A 16,923-nucleotide genomic window follows, 5' to 3' on the forward strand; every position below is an offset into this window, starting at 1 on the left:
AAGCTTTTATAGGTAAAGGGAAGGGACTACATGAAGAAACAGCCCTGACAGTCATTTTGAAATGGGTCATGTGGTGGTTTGATCAGTGGCATCTTGATTTAAGTATAATTAGTCTTTAGTTCCAGGGTCAGTTTGTTTCCATTTCTTTGAGACCAGCTCTCAGAATTGTAGCAGCTTATGTCACGGCTGCATGTCTTCATGTGGTTAACATCTTCCACCTGGTTGGGATTTTAGTCTCTATAAGACAGTTCAAAGGATATGACTCAGAATATTATCTACAGCCCTTGAAAAGGAACTAAAAATCCTTGATTATGCTTAATGACTAAACTATTATTACTTAATCTTGTTTGACTGTTTTCCTTTGTTTCTGCCTCTTCTCACTTCTCTGATTAAATTTATTCTTTGGCTGAAGTTTTCTTACAGACAGAAGACTGACTGAGGTCATAGTCCCCCAGGACCAAGGGTCCTGCTCTGTTTCGGTGATTCCACCAGTATTTATAGTTTCAGCTTTTTTACTTCTTAATCATGGAATGAAAACCCCAGATATAAAGCTGTCAGGCTATCCAGAATTAAAATGTAGCTTCTCTAAAGTAAATTCGCTTAGGCAAAGGTGTGCTGGTAACTTGTTAACAACCAGTCAGAACAAGTAGGTGAGAGGGCCATGAAATTCCCACTTTGGCCAGGACTTGCTCTGCTCGCCTCAAACCCCTGCTCTATCTAGAGTGGCCTGGGCCACTCACCACTTGTGGCTCTTGAGTACTTATAATCTGGCTAGTGCAAAGGAGATCTGCTGTAAAAGTAAGATACAGCAGAATTTGAAAGACTTGGCTTAAAATGGGACTTCCCCAGTGGCTCAGACAGTAAAGAATCTGCCTGCAATGAGGGAGACCCAGGTTCAGTCCCTGGGTCAGGAAGATCTCCTGGAGGAGGGCTTGGCAACCCACTCCAATATTCTTGCCTGGAGAATCCCATGGACAGAGGAGCCCAGTGGACTGCGGTCCACAGGGTTACAAAGAGTGGGACATGACTAAAGCAACTGAGCATGCATGCACGGCTTAAAATATCTCACCTTGATTACCTGTGGAGATGTTTGGGATCTACTGGGTTATTAAGTCCACTTTAATACAGCTACTAGAGCATTTGCTATCACCTGTGTGGCTCACAGCCCATTTCTGTGGGACAGTGCCCGTCTAGAGGAGAAACCGTGCCTCCCTCCCTGGAGATGAGTCCCCTGCACAGATGCTCATGCATTACTTATGCTGCTCTGGTTGGCTGTTTTTTCATCTGGGTGCCCAGTAAATATTATTGAGAGGAATAAATGAGTGAAAAAATGAAGATCTTTTTCCCCTCTTTACCGAAATTTGCAACACCAACATTACCCTGGGCCGCTTTCACTGGAAGCTGTCAATACTGAAAGGGTTGGAAACCAACTGAGAACCACAGGGGGCAATGAAATATATTTAGAATTTTCTGAAGAAGGAAAGTGTAAAAACAAAGTTGTTATTAGTCTGACAGATTGACATTTATAAGAATAATGGGGGAGGAGCTTGGAAAAGAAGAAACAGGCCAGTCTCCTGGACGGCAGCTTGATAATACACATCAAAAGCCTTAAGTTGTATATATACCCTAGAGTGTGTGTTTGTATATCTAAGAATTGTACATTATTCTTGCAGTTTACTCCAGGGAGTTACTGGGCAAAAACACAAATATCTAAAGATTAAAAGTTGATAGTAGACAGGTTAAGCACACTAGAACATTCAGTTCAGTTCAGTCGCTCAGTCGTGTCCAACTCTGCGACCCCATGAATCGCAGCACGCCAGGCCTCCCTGTCCATCACCAACTCCCAGAGTTCACTCAGACTCGTGTTCATCGAGTCAGTGATGCCATCCAGCCATCTCATCCTCTGTTGTCCCCTTCTCCTCCTGCCCCCAATCCCTCCCAGCATCAGAGTTTTTTCCAATGAGTCAACCCTTCGCATGAGGTGGCCAAAATACTGGAGTTTCAGCTTCAGCCTTATTCCTTCCCAAGAAATCCCAGGGCTGATCTCCTTCAGAATGGACTGGTTGGATCTCCTTGCAGTCCAAGGGACTCTCAAGAATCTTCTCCAACACCACAGTTCAAAAGCATCAATTCTTCGGCGCTCCGCTTTCTTCACAGTCCAACTCTCACAGCCATACATGACCACTGGAAAAACCATAGCCTTGACTAGACAGACCTTTGTTGACAAAGTAATGTCTCTGCTTTTGAATATGCTATCTAGGTTGGTCATAACTTTTCTTCCAAGGAGTAAGCGTCTTTTAATTTCATGGCTGCATCACCATCTCCAGTGATTTTGGAGCCCCCAAAATAAAGTTTGATACTGTTTCCCCATCTATTTCCCATGAAGTGATGGGACAAGTTGTCATGATCTTCGTTTTCTGAATGTTGAGCTTTAAGCCAATTTTTTCACTCTGCTCTTTCACTTTCATCAAGAGGCTTTTTAATTCCTCTTCATTTTCTGCCATAAGGGTGGTGTCATCTGCATATCTGAGGTTATTGATATTTCTCCCGGCAATCTTGATTCCAGCTTGTGCTTCTTCCAGTCCAGCGTTTCTCATGATGTACTCTGCATAGAAGTTAAATAAGCAGGGTGACAATATACAGCCTTGACGTACTCCTTTTCCTATTTGGAACCAGTCTGTTGTTCCATGTCCAGTTCTAACTGTTGCTTCCTGACCTGCATATAGGTTTTTCAAGAGGCAGGTCAGGTGGTCTGGAATTCCCATCTCTTTCAGAATTTTCCACAGTTTATGGTGATCCACACAGTCAAAGGCTTTGGTATAGTCAATAAAGCAGAAATAGATGTTTTTCTGGAACTCTCTTGCTTTTTCCATGATCCAGTGGATGTTGGCAATTTGATCTCTGATTCCTCTGCCTTTTCTAAAACTAGCTTGAACATCTGGAAGTTCACGGTTCATGTATTGCTGAAGCCTGGCTTGGAGAATTTTGAGCATTACTTTACTAGTGTGTGAGATGAGTGCAATTGTGCGGTAGTTTGAGCATTCTTATAAGTGGATAAAAGCCACAGAAAGATGTCAAAAGGGGCAAAGAAAAGCTGGCTATGATACACCATACATGGAATGCTCCTGCTACTTAGTCATGAAATCATGTTGGACTCTTTTGCCACCTCAAGGACAGTAACCTGCCAGGCTCCTCTGTCCACTGGATTTCCCAGGCAAGAATGGTGGAGCGGGTTCCCATTTCCTTTGCCAGGGGATCTTCCTTACCCAGGAATCAAATCCCAGTCTCTTACTTCTGCATTGGCTGGCAGGTTCTTTACCACTGAGCCACCAGGGAAGCCCATGCATGGAATGAGCTAACAATAAAATTTTGAGTAGACTGATGCTGGAAGAAGAAACACCATAATGTTAACCAGGATTATCTCTGGGTGGTGGAGTAGGTGCGGTTTGCTTAACCGATTTTTTTCTTTTGTAACGAGCGCACGTTATGCAATGACACTTTTTTTCTGATGAAATATGGAAACTATAGATTATGCAATAAGAGACTTTTTTTTTTTTTGAGTGCTTACTTTGCACAAGGTGTTGTGCCAGACTGAGCTATTTTTGCTTTATGGTATTTGATTTTTAAAAAATCAAGGCACCTTCCAGATTTCAACGAGGATGCTGGCCAAAAGGCCCAATTATTACCTCCCAACGGCGGTAACAGAACACACAGGTAAACAAAGGGCAACTGCCATGACAAATAGTAACGATGCCAAAGCCAACATTTTCGCAAGTGTCAAAGCAATAAATCCTGCGGAGTCCAAGGCGGATGGCACAGTGCTCTCTGCAGCACCGCTCGGGGGCTGGGAGACCAGAGCAGAAGTAAGTACCTTTGTCTCCCGACCTTGGCCAACGCGTTGCTTAAGAACGCGAGGGGCGGCTGCGGGCTGGCTTCCCAGCAAAGCGATGCAGCGCCCTCGGGAGAGCGGCCCTAGCGGGGTCGGCCGGCGCCGCGCTCCCCGCCTCCCCTCGGTGCAGAGCACAGGTGTCCCACGTGGCTCCCGCCCGGGCTCCCCTCCCCGGGCTTGCAGCGCCCCCTGGCCAGAGCCGGGTCCCGCCGCGCGCTCCTCGCCGTGAGTCCAGCCGGTGTGGTCTCCGCGTCGCTGGAACCCCCTTCCTTCCCGGCGCTCGCACCGGAGGAGACGCCCCGCCCCCGGGAGCCCCTGTCCCGCGTGCAGAGACGGGGCGTCCCGGTTGGATGCGGCGTCGGCGCGGCGGGTTTGGTTCGGCATTGTCTGCGCTCCACCCGAGCACCGCGGCGGGGCCCGCACGCCTCTCCGGGAAGTCGGCGTCCCGGGCAGAAAGCACCTGGCGGCCCTCCTCGGGGTACTCCTCTTTCGGTCCCGGGGCGAGCCGGCGGGGGTCTTGGGAGCCAGCGCGCTGCGGGCCCTGCAGCAGCCCCTCCGGGCCCAAGCAGAGCGGCTCGGACCGCAGGTAAAGGGGACGGGCGCTCGGTGACTGTGAGTGGAGGAGGGAACCTTGCATTACACCTGGCCGTCCTAGCAGAGACCTGGAACCCCTAACCCGGCACATCTTTTGAATAAAGGCTTTGGGGACAAGGCTCATCTTTTGAATAAAGGCTTTGGGGACAAGCCGACTCCTCCTTCCCCGCCCCCCATTTTACAGAACAGATGCAGGTGTTAAAGTCACTCCTGCGTGCTTTTCTCAGGCAGCCCAGTGACCCCAGCGAGGTCTCTGCATGCAGAGCCTGAGGGGCCCGCGGCCCGAAAGACTAGTCCTTGGCCTTTGGGAAGTCTTAAGGGATTTATCCTCAGTGGTGGTTCACCTGCTTGGACACCCCCTTCCCTCGCAACCCCACTCTGGCCAGCTGGTCCAGCCGGCTTCCTGTCCTTCTCCAGGTCAGAACCCAGCTCTGTGGCCACTTTCTGGGAGGGGAAAGGGGAGGGTCTTAGAATTGCACCTTAAAAGCTTGCCAGGGGGCATGGATTTAAAAATCTGGTGGACACTCAGGCAGAATAGAGGAAAGGAGGGCACCTTGCTTCCCTTTCAATGTGAAATCAGTGGCTGTCCTGCTAAGAAGGGCCTTTCCATGGGTACACTATGAGTTGTGTTTAGGATCTTGGAACTAAATAAATGTGTACAATTTTCAATTTAGGTGATCCTTAGAGACATGTGTATAACGGACTTTTGGACTCAGAGGGAGAGGGAGAGGGTGGGATGATTTGGGAGAATGACATTCTAACAAGTATACTATCATGTAAGAATTGAATCGCCAGTCTATGTCTGACGCAGGATGCAGCATGCTTGGGGCTGGTGCATGGGGATGACCCAGAGAGATGTTATGGGGAGGGTGGTGGGAGGGGGGTTCATGTTTGGGAACGCATGTAAGAATTACAGATTTTAAAATTTTAAAAATAAAAAACTAATAAATAAAAATAAAAACCCCTCTAGAACCTCTTAAGTGTTTTATAAATTGAAGTCTAAAAATTCAAGGTCTATTTTGCTTTCTCAGTGACACTGTATTAAGAAATGTGCAGTTATTGAGAGGAGTCAGAAAAGAGAAGGAAACCGAAGACTCAGCGCTGCAGCGGCCAAAGGCCGTGAGAGTTAATTTGTAAATGCTGCTGGCTTTCAGTAGCTTGTAGCCATTCTTTTCCTTAGATTGATGGGCTACAAAGCTTTACTGGATTGTTCTTTGCGTAGGATACGGCCCTTACTCTTCTTTGTAGAAATTCAGCTCAGAGCCATCTCTTGATGTATTAAGAATTTCCCAGTCTGGATCCCCAAGCAAATCCCAGAGGTCCACGGGGATTCCATCCTTCCTTCATCATACTTGTCTCTTTGAAAACCATCAATGACATTTTTCTTTAAATCTGGCTTTTTGGTCCACCACCCAGAGCTTAGAGTAGCTGTTTCCCTTCCCCCTCACTAGGCTCAGGCTCTTGAAATGAATTATAGTCAGATGCCCGTGTTTTTACAGATGAGGAGACTGAGACTTAGAAAGGGTGGAAGACTGCCCGAGGGAGAACGGGAGAGTCTGCCAGGAACCCTGGCTCCTGGGTTTGTAATGAGCACAGATCTCTAATTGGCAAGTGATGACATTGAGGATAAACCACTGGTGCAAATGTAAAAGCCCTTTGTTAAGAATGTGCCCACCAGGTGCACATCTTACGGAGTTTTTTTCACCACATCCCCAACACCTGGGAGAGTGCTGAGTGCAGGGCAGATGCTTAATAGTTGTTATTGAATAAGTTAAATTTCACGTCATTGTATCAGTGGAAGAGTCAACACTGTGAGTGTGTTAGAACAGTGATTCCCACACGTTGAGCAGTAAGGAAAAAAAAACAGTTTTAATTGAGAGGACTGTAACAAAATTGCTAATTTTTAATTTTATCCCACAAGGATATTTCTTTTAAATGCAATAAACCCCTCACATCATCGACAAAGCTATTGGAGGTCCCTTGGGGACCCTGCATAAGAGTGGGTCTACACCATGCGAGACACTCCTGCTTCAGTATCCCAAGCCATCAACCCAAAATAGCTGAACACACTCAAAGGCCCTTCTTTTAGTTCACTTGTTCATCTAAGCAGCTCCAGCAGCTTACTTTTCCACTGCAAAACCACTTGCTGGGTTTTCCTGATTGTGATCCTCCAATTCCTCACTTCCCTTCCTGATCCTGGGTCCCTTCTCTTAACTAGATTTCCTGATCTCCACTTGGGCACCTCTGCCCTTGCCCAGAGGACTTTGGCACTGTTGGCTCCTGGGATCCTGGCAATAACCTTCCCAGGTAAATAGGGTGTATAATGTCATCCCCATTTTTGAAAGAAGAAAATTGAGTGACTAAAGTGAAAGCACGTACTTGGGAGGTTGGTGCTCAGGTCTCCTGACGTCCGCTTGGTGCCCTTTGCACACCAACTGTGTGCTGCTTGCTTCTTGTCACGTCTGGGCTGCCTGCATCTGAAAAACTGGGCCTGACACCAGACTTGTGATTTACCAGCTCTTTGACCTTGGGCCCCAACTTTTCCAAGACCATTTTCACAAGTGTGAAAGTAGAATTGATCGTGTCTACCCTACAGGGTATATGAATGTAGTTATATGATGTTAATATGTGAAATGCAATGATAATCTTTTAATACCATATGTTCAAAAAGTCTTTTACCATTATGGGGAACTTTCATACTGTTTCACTGGATCTTTAAAACACTGTCAGTTATGAAACAGATGAATGAAGCGGGAGGTTGGTGTCTGCAGAGTTGCCCATCTGGTTAGAAGCAGAGCTAGTTTGGAATTCCATCTTTGGAGTTCCAGTCCTGTGGATGCACTTTCCAGAACCCTATGACAGTGGATTTGGTGGCTCAGATGGTAAAGAATCTGCCTGCAATTCAAGAGACCCATTCGATCCCTAGGTCAGGACGATTCCCTGAAGAAAGGAATGGCTGCCCACTCCAGTATTCTTGTCTGGAGAATTCCATGGACAGAGGAGCTTGGGGCTACAGTCTGTGGGGTCTCAAAGAGTTAGACATAACTGAGTGACTAATACACATACTGACAGTTTCAATAAAGGATTTTCAAATACTATCCAAACAAGCATCAAAATCTCTTGTCAGGTACAGAGTGTGGGAAGCCTGTGGTTTATCTGCCTCTTCTCCCCAGCCATCCAGGGACCCAAAGGGCACAGTTTGTCCCTTGTGGCTGATTTCTGGTTGCCAGACTGTTGGGTTCTGAAAATTTGTGATTTTGGTAGGGAAAGCATAGCGTGCCCCAGAACAACTTGTGAAATGCCCTTCATGCCTTATCGGACTAGAAACGTGTCAACCACTTCCCCTGACTGCCTGGGTCTGAGCCAAGTATTTTGCCAAGTGAACAAGGAAGATGTTTGTTACAGCAAAAGACCACAGGCTTCCTGGCTGACTTACCTCCAATTTGAAAGTCTTTCTCTTCTGGTTGTGGACTGTTTTTGTAAACAGTTCAGATTTCCATTCTACTGATGGAGAGGAGGCTGCCAAGGGCTAATCTAATATTTGGGGTTGGAATTGCATTTTGTAAGGAGGTGGAAGCGCTCTCCTTTTTCACCCTGCCCTTGTTTCATTTCCGATCATAGAGGAGAAAGTGGCCATTGTCCTGCAAAACCACCTTTAGCTATTGCTCTTCCGTCTGGCCCTTCTTTTTCAAAAGTAGCCTTGTTTGGCCTTTGCTTTCTTCCTGTCTCTTGGGAAATGCAATCTCCAGGCAGCACAGAGTGTGATGTTTTGCGATGCCCTGCAGCAAACCTCACATATCTGCTGTTCCACGTGCTGCTGGTGCTGCAAGGAATCAGAATGTGAAAATAACAATCAGATGAAAAGACCACGGAATCCGGGAGTGATCCAGGTCCTTGTGTGAGAACCCCAGAAGCCAGGAATGACGATGTGTGGGATTAGAATGAGTAATGGAATAGAAAGGAGCAAATGTGATGAGCCAGGTGTTTTGTAATGGAAGAGGCTTGACCAAGTATACCTGGAAATGGAAGTTCTGTTTCTGCCCGAGGGTTGCAGACCACTCCCATCTGCTTAGTATAAGACTGCAGAAAGTTCTCAAAGTCTTCTCAAGTTATGTGATCGGGTTTGGGAGTTGCTGGCAGCTGATGGAAGACTGCCAACAGGTGAGATTCAGGGTGGCAGATTTTTAATTAGGCTCTGTTCCTCTGTTCTGATCCCCCACAATCAGGAAGGTGACAGATGGAACAGAAGACAGGGAGGCCAGAAGGCGTAGGATCCACTATTCACTGTCTCACCTGGGGCAGAATACTTGGCTTCTCCCTGTCTCAGCTTTCCCATCTGTCAAATGGGGGCTTGCTGTGAGCATTAGGAGAGAGAAGATACGTAAGCAGAGAGCCTGGTGTGTGTTAATCTCTGTCATGTTCAACTCTTTGTGACCCCATGGACTGTAGCCCACTAAGTTCCTCTGTCCATGGAATTCTCTAGGCAAGAATACTGGCATGGGTAGCCATTCCCTTCTCCAGGGGATCTTCCCGAACCAGGAATCAAACCTGGGTTTTCTGTATTGCAGGCAGATTCTTTACTGTCTGAGTCACCAGGGAAGTCCTCAGAGCCCGGTACTGGGTGCTTTAGTGAGTGAATAATGCTCACTAGATGGGAGCAGCTTTTTTTTTTTTCCCCTTTACTGTGGAATTCATTCTTCCAAGTCTTAGATGTAGGGTTGTATTTAGAATGTTGAATTAGTATTGAAAGAAAGTTTTGCTGTGTGAGGAAGGGGGATTGAGCTGAATATTTGAGATGATTGGGTGGGAATAGATAGTGTAGAGGACTATTAATTCTGTAGCATCATTGAAACAACGTTAGGTTCATTTATCTGGGTATAAAAAAGGATACTGTGAGTGCAATGAGCACAGATTCATCAGAAAGTATCCCTCCAGCCCACCTGCCTGAAGCGTTATGATGCTGACTTCCAGCAAGCACGTGTCTCATCTACCACATGCCAGGCACATGCAGAGACTGAGACACAGCCCCTAGTCCCTGAACCATTTGCCACGCGGCAGGCAGGTTCAGTGTGGGCTGTGTGACAATGGGGATTGAGGTGGGGGTGGGGGCACGGGGGTTGGTTGGGGAGGTGCTGCTGAGGTCTCAGGGTCAGCACCACCTGAGCCTGGCGCTCACAAGGAGGCACTTGATTTCCAGATTGCCAACCTAAATTTTGTTTTATTGAGTAGAACCTTAAGAGGCTCTGGAAAAACATTCACCTGGGCAAGCAGAGGCACATGGTGGAGCCAGATGGATCTGCCTAGGTTTGTTCCCTAGTACAGGGAGGGGCCCCGTGTTCACAAACACCGTGCTCTGCAGCAGGAAACTTCTGTGCTCCCTTTTGCCTTGTCCTCACGGGAAGCCACTAGAATCCTAGTTTTGTAAAAAAAAAATTAACAGGCCTGAGCCTCAGAGTCCTGCGTGTGCCCAAGGTCAGAAACTGTGATCCCAGAAAATCTTGAGCCTCAGGACTGGATGGCACAGGGATGCCCTTTCCTTCTCCTCCAAGCTGGCCCTTGTCCCCAGGCCTCGCCCCTGCCTGGCTCCCAGGTGGCAGGTCTGGACTTGTCCCACGGCTGTTGTGTGGAGTAAGAGGAATGAGAACAGGAGGCATGGCCCCCACCAGCCCCCTCTCTCCCTCTGACCATGCCTGGGGAGCTCCTGCCCTCCTCCCTCCGGTAGTACCTCATCTCCGGTCCTTACTTAGATGAGGTGAGGCTGGGAAGCCTCTCAGTTACTTGAAGCACAGAGACTCTCAGCTGGTTAGGCAATTCCATTTAGTTTGCTTCAGGAGTTTTGAAATCCAGAGAGCTGAATAAACGGTGGGGAAAGGTCTGACCATCATAGTTCCATGGTGGAGAGGAGATCAAAAGGGGATTTTCTTTTTTTCAACCAGAAGACATCTTAGCAGCCTCTGGTCCACCCTCCTCATTTCCAGGTGAGGAACTGTGGTTACTCTCAGGGTCGCACGGCATCAGATGAGAAGTGGGACCCCTGGATCCAGGGTGCACACCCTCTGTCATCGTGGGGCAGAGGTAGCTCCCGAGTCACGGTGTGCCAGCTCAGTGTGCATGGAGTTCAGGGGGATGGCCCATGGACCTTGAGCTGACCTCGGCTCTAGGAGTAGCATGGTTAGAAGAAAGCCCGTTGGACGGGGACCCAGAGACTCAGGACTCCTCCCCTTCTGAGCCTCAGGGACGCCTTCCCATTTACATCTGGGGTATGTACCCTTATTCACTGTGTCTCCTCCTCAGTTTGATACCAGAGCGCGCCCCCTGAGGGTAGGAATGCAGGCCCAGGGAGGAGGGGGTCAGCACTGGTTGGCAGATCCTCTGAATTCAGAATCCAGCTGTGTTTTGTTCCTGCGTCGGCCAGGTATGTCTTCAGTGCCCAGACAGAGGTGATTGGGGTGCGTCAGAAAAGTAACACAATTCATTTTAGCGCAGATTAAGTTAGAGGCACATGGCTGAGGCACCGAAGATGACCAGGAGACCGCTGCCAGGTGTTTCGGAGAAGTGGTGTCCCTAATGGAGGAGGGGAGGGGTGGTCCCAAGGGCCAAGATGCATGAATGGAATCTTAGGCCCTCCGCCTTGCTTTCCATGTTTGTGTATGTGTATATACATATTTGGCTTTGATGGATCTTTGTTGCTTTGTGTGGGCTTTCTCTGGTTGCAGTGAGCAGGCGCTATTCTTCACTTCTGTGGCTCCTCTTGTTTTGGAGACGGGCTCGAGGGTGCATGGGGTTCAGTACTTGTGGCTTAGTTACCCCAAGGTGTGTGGAATCTTCACGGACCAGGGATGGAATCCTTGTCCCCTGCATTGGCAGGCAGATTCTTAACCACTGGACCACCAGGGAAGTCCCTATCCATGTTCTTAGGTGCAGGAGCATGGCCCTCATTGAGAATGTTAAAGGAACTTTCGAGGGCATCAGGTTGAAGTGAGTTTTCTCTGTCCATGGAATTCTCCAGGCAAGAATACTGGAGTGGGTCGCCATTCCTTTCCCCAGGGGATATTCCTGACCCAGGGATTGAGCCTGGGTCTTCTGCACTGCAGGCAGATTCTTTACCGACTGAGCTACCAGGGGAGGGGAAGGTGTTAAGGCTGTCCTTTAAAATCAAAGCCACTGGAGTGAAGTCTTCCATGGCTTTTGGGATCTGAGTCTTCTCCAGACTACTGTAGTTATCATGCAAGCAGCAGCCTCTAGGGTCATATCTGTGACCCGGGAAAGGCTGAGCCCTTGTCGTCTTGTTGGGGGTATGACTTGGGGGAACTCACAGAACTGATTGCTGATCGTTTTTTTTTTTTTAATTTTCCTTGTCCTGACCCTCTAGTCATATCAACATGCCCTCTCTCCTGTTGCTGGAAGCCATCTGCATTGTCCTGTTTGCTGGAGGTGAGTGTTCTTGGTGTGAGAGGTGGGTGAGGTGTTGAGGGGTTTGATGCACCTCACATCCGGTGGATTTTGACTTCTAAAGGTCTCTTGAGTGCATCCATGTTTCTCTACTCCTGGCCACCTGCCTAGTCTAAGCCCCATCGTCTGGTGCTTGGACCACTGCAGTAGCCTCCTGACTTGTCTCCCTGGATTCACCCGGTCCCCCTCCATCCTGTTCTTCACACATTTCAAAACACAAATCTGGTCATACCTGGACCCCTCTCCATTCCCACTGCCTACCTGAAACTTTTAAGTGATATTCCATTGCTCTGAAGAGGGCCTGCCTGATCTGACCTTATGCCATGCGGTGTCCCCGCTGGATCCCCCTCCCTCCCTCCTCTTTGCTGCAGCCCACACTCCTTCCAGGCCGGCCCAGCACCCTTGCTCCCTCCCACCCTGGGGTTCTCAATTATGGTGGCCTGTCTGCCTGTATCACTGATTCACCCAGCACCTCTACCCTGGTAAACTCCTACTCATCCTCCAGCACCCAGCTCAGTTTCTCCTGGATTCCCAGGTCAGGTCAGATCCCCCTACTAAAATCTTGTGTCCCATTGAGTCTCTCTGTTGTGTTGCACTTAATACAGATATGAGTTTATTTCTGTGTGAATTTTAAAAAATGAGTGTTCGTCTTCTCCCCTGGACACAGGCTGTGTAGTCTTGGCACCTCGCACTGGACTTGGCACCTAATCTGTGCTCAAGAAGTAGACTAGTGAATGGATAGTGGAGCAAATCAGTTTTCTATTTACTTCCCACGTTGGCCCTCCCACATTCTAGACTCTTTGAAACACGAGATGGTAGAAAGGAATAGGTGTGTTTTGTGGGTTGGCTGATGAGTAAGAATGAGCGGGCTGGGTGGCTGGCTGCCTGAGGCTAGCCCAGGGTCCTCTTGCAGCCTCAGAGGCTCTCTTGCAGTTCCTCCTGGGTCTGTGTTTCTGTGAGTGGGGGTAACCTCGCTATTCATTGGTTGCTGTCACTGTCTGCTTGTTTTCTGGACCCTCGAAGATAGAGGCTGGAAGGACGTGGTTGCCCAGTCCGCCTATCCCCTCTCTTGAAGCCATGTGTGTGATCAGTGTCACACAGTGGCTTCATGACCGAGGGACTGGGATGAAATGAGACGTGTTTGGGGACATGTGGTCCCTGGGGGCCCAGGCACAGTAAAGCTTCTGTTTTAACTCACAGCAGAAGCTCACCCTCTGTAGCCTGTCCAGTTTACAGAGCACTGGATCTGACACCCCTCGGTTGTACCGATGAGACAGGGAAGGCTCAGAGAGGCTGAGTGACTTGCCTGGGGCTACACAGCTTTCAGGGGCAGGACTGGGATGAAAACCCAAACCCGAGTCTCCCCACCCTGTCCAGGCAGGCGGTCCTCAGAGGTGAAGACTGACTTGGTTGGGAGAGGAAGCCGCAGTCACATGCTCATTGACTCTCAGTCCCCGGGGGAACATCTGCAGAGGCCTCAGGTAGTTTCACAGGGGCACCGTGGGATGTCACTGGGTACCTGCTCCCTGGAAGGAGGTCTCACTGGCACCTGCCAGGACAGCTGAGCCCATGATACAGTTACATAAGCTGAGTCACGTCCGTAGTGAGTGGTCCCTGGTCATAGAGCTCCTCCTCCCATCTCCCATCCAGGGGTGATGGCTGGTCAGTCTCCAGCTGGAGAATGTGCCAGTAAAACATTTAAAAAGACCTTAGGGATTCCTCAGGGACCTCCCTGGTGTCCCAGACAGTAAAGAATCTGCCTGTAACACGGGAGACCCTGGTTCAATCCCTGGGTTGGGAAGATTCCTTGGAGAACGGAATGGCAACTCAGTCCAGTATTCTTGCCTGGAGAATTCCATGGACAGAGGAGCCTGATGGGTTAGTCTATGGGGTCATAAAGAGTTGGACATGATTGAGCTACTGACACTTTAAGGATTCCTCAACTCCTGGACTTTTTGTCAGTGACTCATGGGCTCATTCAGGAAAGCTTGGTGCTTTCCGGCTTTGGCTTCAGGGTCAAAGGAGGCAAGAATTTTTAATTCATTTGGCCAAATTGTGTGCAGAAAGCTGGGCTGGGCTCTGTGGAGACAGGTGAAGGTGTTTCTGCCCCATGAATGAACTCCAGCAGGTACTGCCAATTAGAGGCACCCCTCCCTCCAGAACCTGAGCTCATCTTTTGGTGTCCTCTTCCTTGTCACCATCCTGGCAGTGGCAAATCCCCCTGAGCCCAACTTCCCTGTGTTATGTGATTCCTACCACACCCCCACCTCCTTCCCAGCCTGATTCCATCTCCTTACCTCTTTCCCCAGCAGCCTCCTCCCACCTCATATTCCTTCATCTGCCCCTTGCCTGGCCTTGCCTGTTCCTAGCTTCTGTAAACCCTCGCCTGGTGCTTTCTGTGCTTATCTACAGGACATGGACTTTACAAGCATCCACATGTCTGCTTTGTCTGACAGTGACCACCCATGTTTGGCTTTTCAAATAATCCCTCCAAGCGGCACCTCATTGTCTTCAGGACTTTCATCTTGGTTGGCTTGCTGTTCAGCACCTGGCATGCTACCTACCCTGAGTTCATTTTGTAAATTGTTATTGACTGCTCATATGCCATCACTACAATTTTACTGGGTATCACATAGAAGAAAAAGGTGTATCCACAAACTTCCTACCCAAAACTTTTTAGCCCTTGTTCATGTTAATTGCATTGAATGATTGTATCCGTGTTACTCTGAGTCCTCTCTCTATGGGTATTTGTCATCGCCGTCATTCCTCTGAAACAAATAACACTGAAGGAGATGTCTTGGTGGCACATCTTCCCTTCCCTAAAATTGTTTTTCCTTTGGATCAATTCCCAGGTGTGATGTTATGTAGCCTAACCCCTTTTATGACTCCTAATTCATTTGGCTAAATTGTTTTCCAAAAAGACTATACCAATTTACTGTGCCACTATTGGAAAAGGTTTTCCTGATGTAATCTTTCCAGTTACATTTACATTTACACCTTGATCATCTAAATTTCACATTTAAAAGGGTACCCTGTGGTTTGAGTTAAAGCATTTTGTCACCTATTTGAAAATTTTCCCTTGTGCTTTGCTAGGAATTCTCTTCCTTCTGTGAATTGTCTGTTCATGTTCAAGGTTAATTTTTATGGCAAGATGCTGCATCCCAGAGGGGCACCCAGGTCTTATGCCTAACCAGGGGCAAAACTCATCAGAATCAAGGCTCTCTATAGCCCCTGGGTAGATATTTTTAATTTTAGTCTTCAAAATACCCAAATTTAAATGCAAAGGTACCTGATAAAGTTGGAGTAATTGGGGAGGATGTTATTACTGTTATCCATCTGGTAATTTTTAAGATACAGTATCATTAGGCTCTCCCACACTCCTGTTTTCTCTATGGTTGCCTATTCATTGTGGTCACATAACGTGGCGTCTCGGGCCCCTCCCCTCTCTGCCGTGTAACGTGTGCTTCTGTTTCCTCTTCTAGTGCCTCCATCCCTCCCTCTTCAGGAAGTCCATGTGAGCAAGGAGATTATTGGGAAGATTTCAGTCGCCAGCAAAAGTAAGCCCATGTTTTTCTTGACCCTCCAAACTCTCCTGCTTCGGCCTCTGTGTGATGGACCCAAGGGAAATCTTTTGGCTTCAGACAGTTCCTTTCCCAGCCCTGTCTTCTTTCATGCTGTGGCCAGGGTCGTTTTCCCCGAACAGAGGCCTGACGAAGTTCCTCTCCTGGGTGAAAAACCCAGGAAGATCCCTATTGCTGGATTTCTTGGCCCTGGCTTCAGGGTTCTTCTGTTGTATGACCACCGCCTACCCAACCAGCCTCATTGGCTGCTATGTTTCTTCCTCTTTATCTCTGCTTGGCATTTCCTCCACATGCTCAAGCCCTGCCCTCCTGCTTGCAGGGACTGTCCGGTCACCTTCCCTCCCTCTCTGGTGAAATCCCCCTAGCTTGTTGCTACAGGGTGGCACCTTCTCACTGGTGGTTCTCTGACTTCCACTCTCTCATCTTCATGATGAGGTGACAGGGTGTGGACTCTGACACCCTGGGTTGGACTCCGTGGCTCCACCACTTCCTGGTGCTTTGACCTCAGGAAAGTTCCCTGAATTGCCCTGTACCCTGCTCTCTTTATCTTGCTAATGGGAATACAAATTGTAAATATATTTAGGGGTGGCGGTGGGGGGGGGGGCTAGGAAGCTGATAGCTAAAAGGTACAGAGTTTCCTTTTGAGGAGATGAAAGATGTTCTAAGATTGACTGTGATGGTAGAATATCTCTTTGAATATACCAGAAACCATTGATGAGATTGTTGGATGGCATCATCGACTCAATGGACTTGAGTTTGAGCAAACTCTGGGAGATAGTAAAGGACAGGGAAGCCTGGCGTGATGAAGTCCATGGGGTCACAAAGAGTCAGACACAATTGAGCACCTGAGCAACACAAAAAGCCACCGAGTGTATACTTCAAACATTGACTTATATATGAATGACATCTCAAGATAACTGTGAAAAAATTAAAAAATTATAATCTATCTCAAGGTGGTTATGAGAATTGAATAAATTAGTGCATTTAAAGTGTTTAAAGCAGAGTACCCAGCCTGTAGGAAAGATTTGGTCAATGCTTGTGATTACTTAGGCTCTTGGGTAATGCATCCTTATATACCAGGGTGCCTGACTGTGTCCCAGGCTAGATTGTGAACCCTGAAGGCAGGATCCAAGGCTCTTGGGTATCCCTCCATGCCTCCAGTAGCCCCTCCTCTCAGATGGCTTAGTGTTGTTGAATTAGACTCTCTCATCATCACACAGACTTTCATCAGTGTTGTGCCCGTGGTAGGTCCATGCTCCCCGCTGCAGGAGAGCATTGCCTGTGGCCCAGAATTGTCTCCAGGGTTATTGCCCCCACTGTACTAAGAGGAGCTTGACCCACTGCAAGATTGTTTCCACCTCCACTCTGCTCTGGAAGGAAGATCTTCTCGGGACCAGACCACAGGGA

The 16,923-nt window shown here is 48.3% G+C and overlaps 1 protein-coding gene across 9 annotated transcripts in view; it reads left to right on the forward strand.

The window, feature by feature from the left end:
* The first annotated feature begins 3,566 nt into the window (after positions 1-3,566).
* Positions 3,567-16,923, forward strand: part of VWA2 (von Willebrand factor A domain containing 2) — a 60,584-nt gene continuing 47,227 nt past the window's right edge. For 3 of the 9 annotated variants that reach the window (XM_069567594.1, XM_069567595.1, XM_069567596.1), the window contains exons 1-3: positions 3,926-4,475; positions 11,856-11,917; positions 15,418-15,492. In XM_069567594.1, coding sequence (XP_069423695.1) covers positions 4,240-4,475; positions 11,856-11,917; positions 15,418-15,492 — 373 coding nt within the window. In that variant the 5' untranslated portion in view covers positions 3,926-4,239. Of the gene's footprint in view, positions 4,476-6,701; positions 6,791-10,783; positions 10,899-11,855; positions 11,918-15,417; positions 15,493-16,923 lie in introns of those variants that run through there. The other 6 variants (XM_069567602.1, XM_069567604.1, XM_069567597.1 and 3 more) reach the window with 4 other exon arrangements.

The sequence above is a fragment of the Ovis canadensis genome, chromosome 22 (genome assembly GCF_042477335.2).
Source record: "Ovis canadensis isolate MfBH-ARS-UI-01 breed Bighorn chromosome 22, ARS-UI_OviCan_v2, whole genome shotgun sequence".
In the NCBI taxonomy this organism is placed as follows: Eukaryota; Metazoa; Chordata; class Mammalia; order Artiodactyla; family Bovidae; genus Ovis; species Ovis canadensis.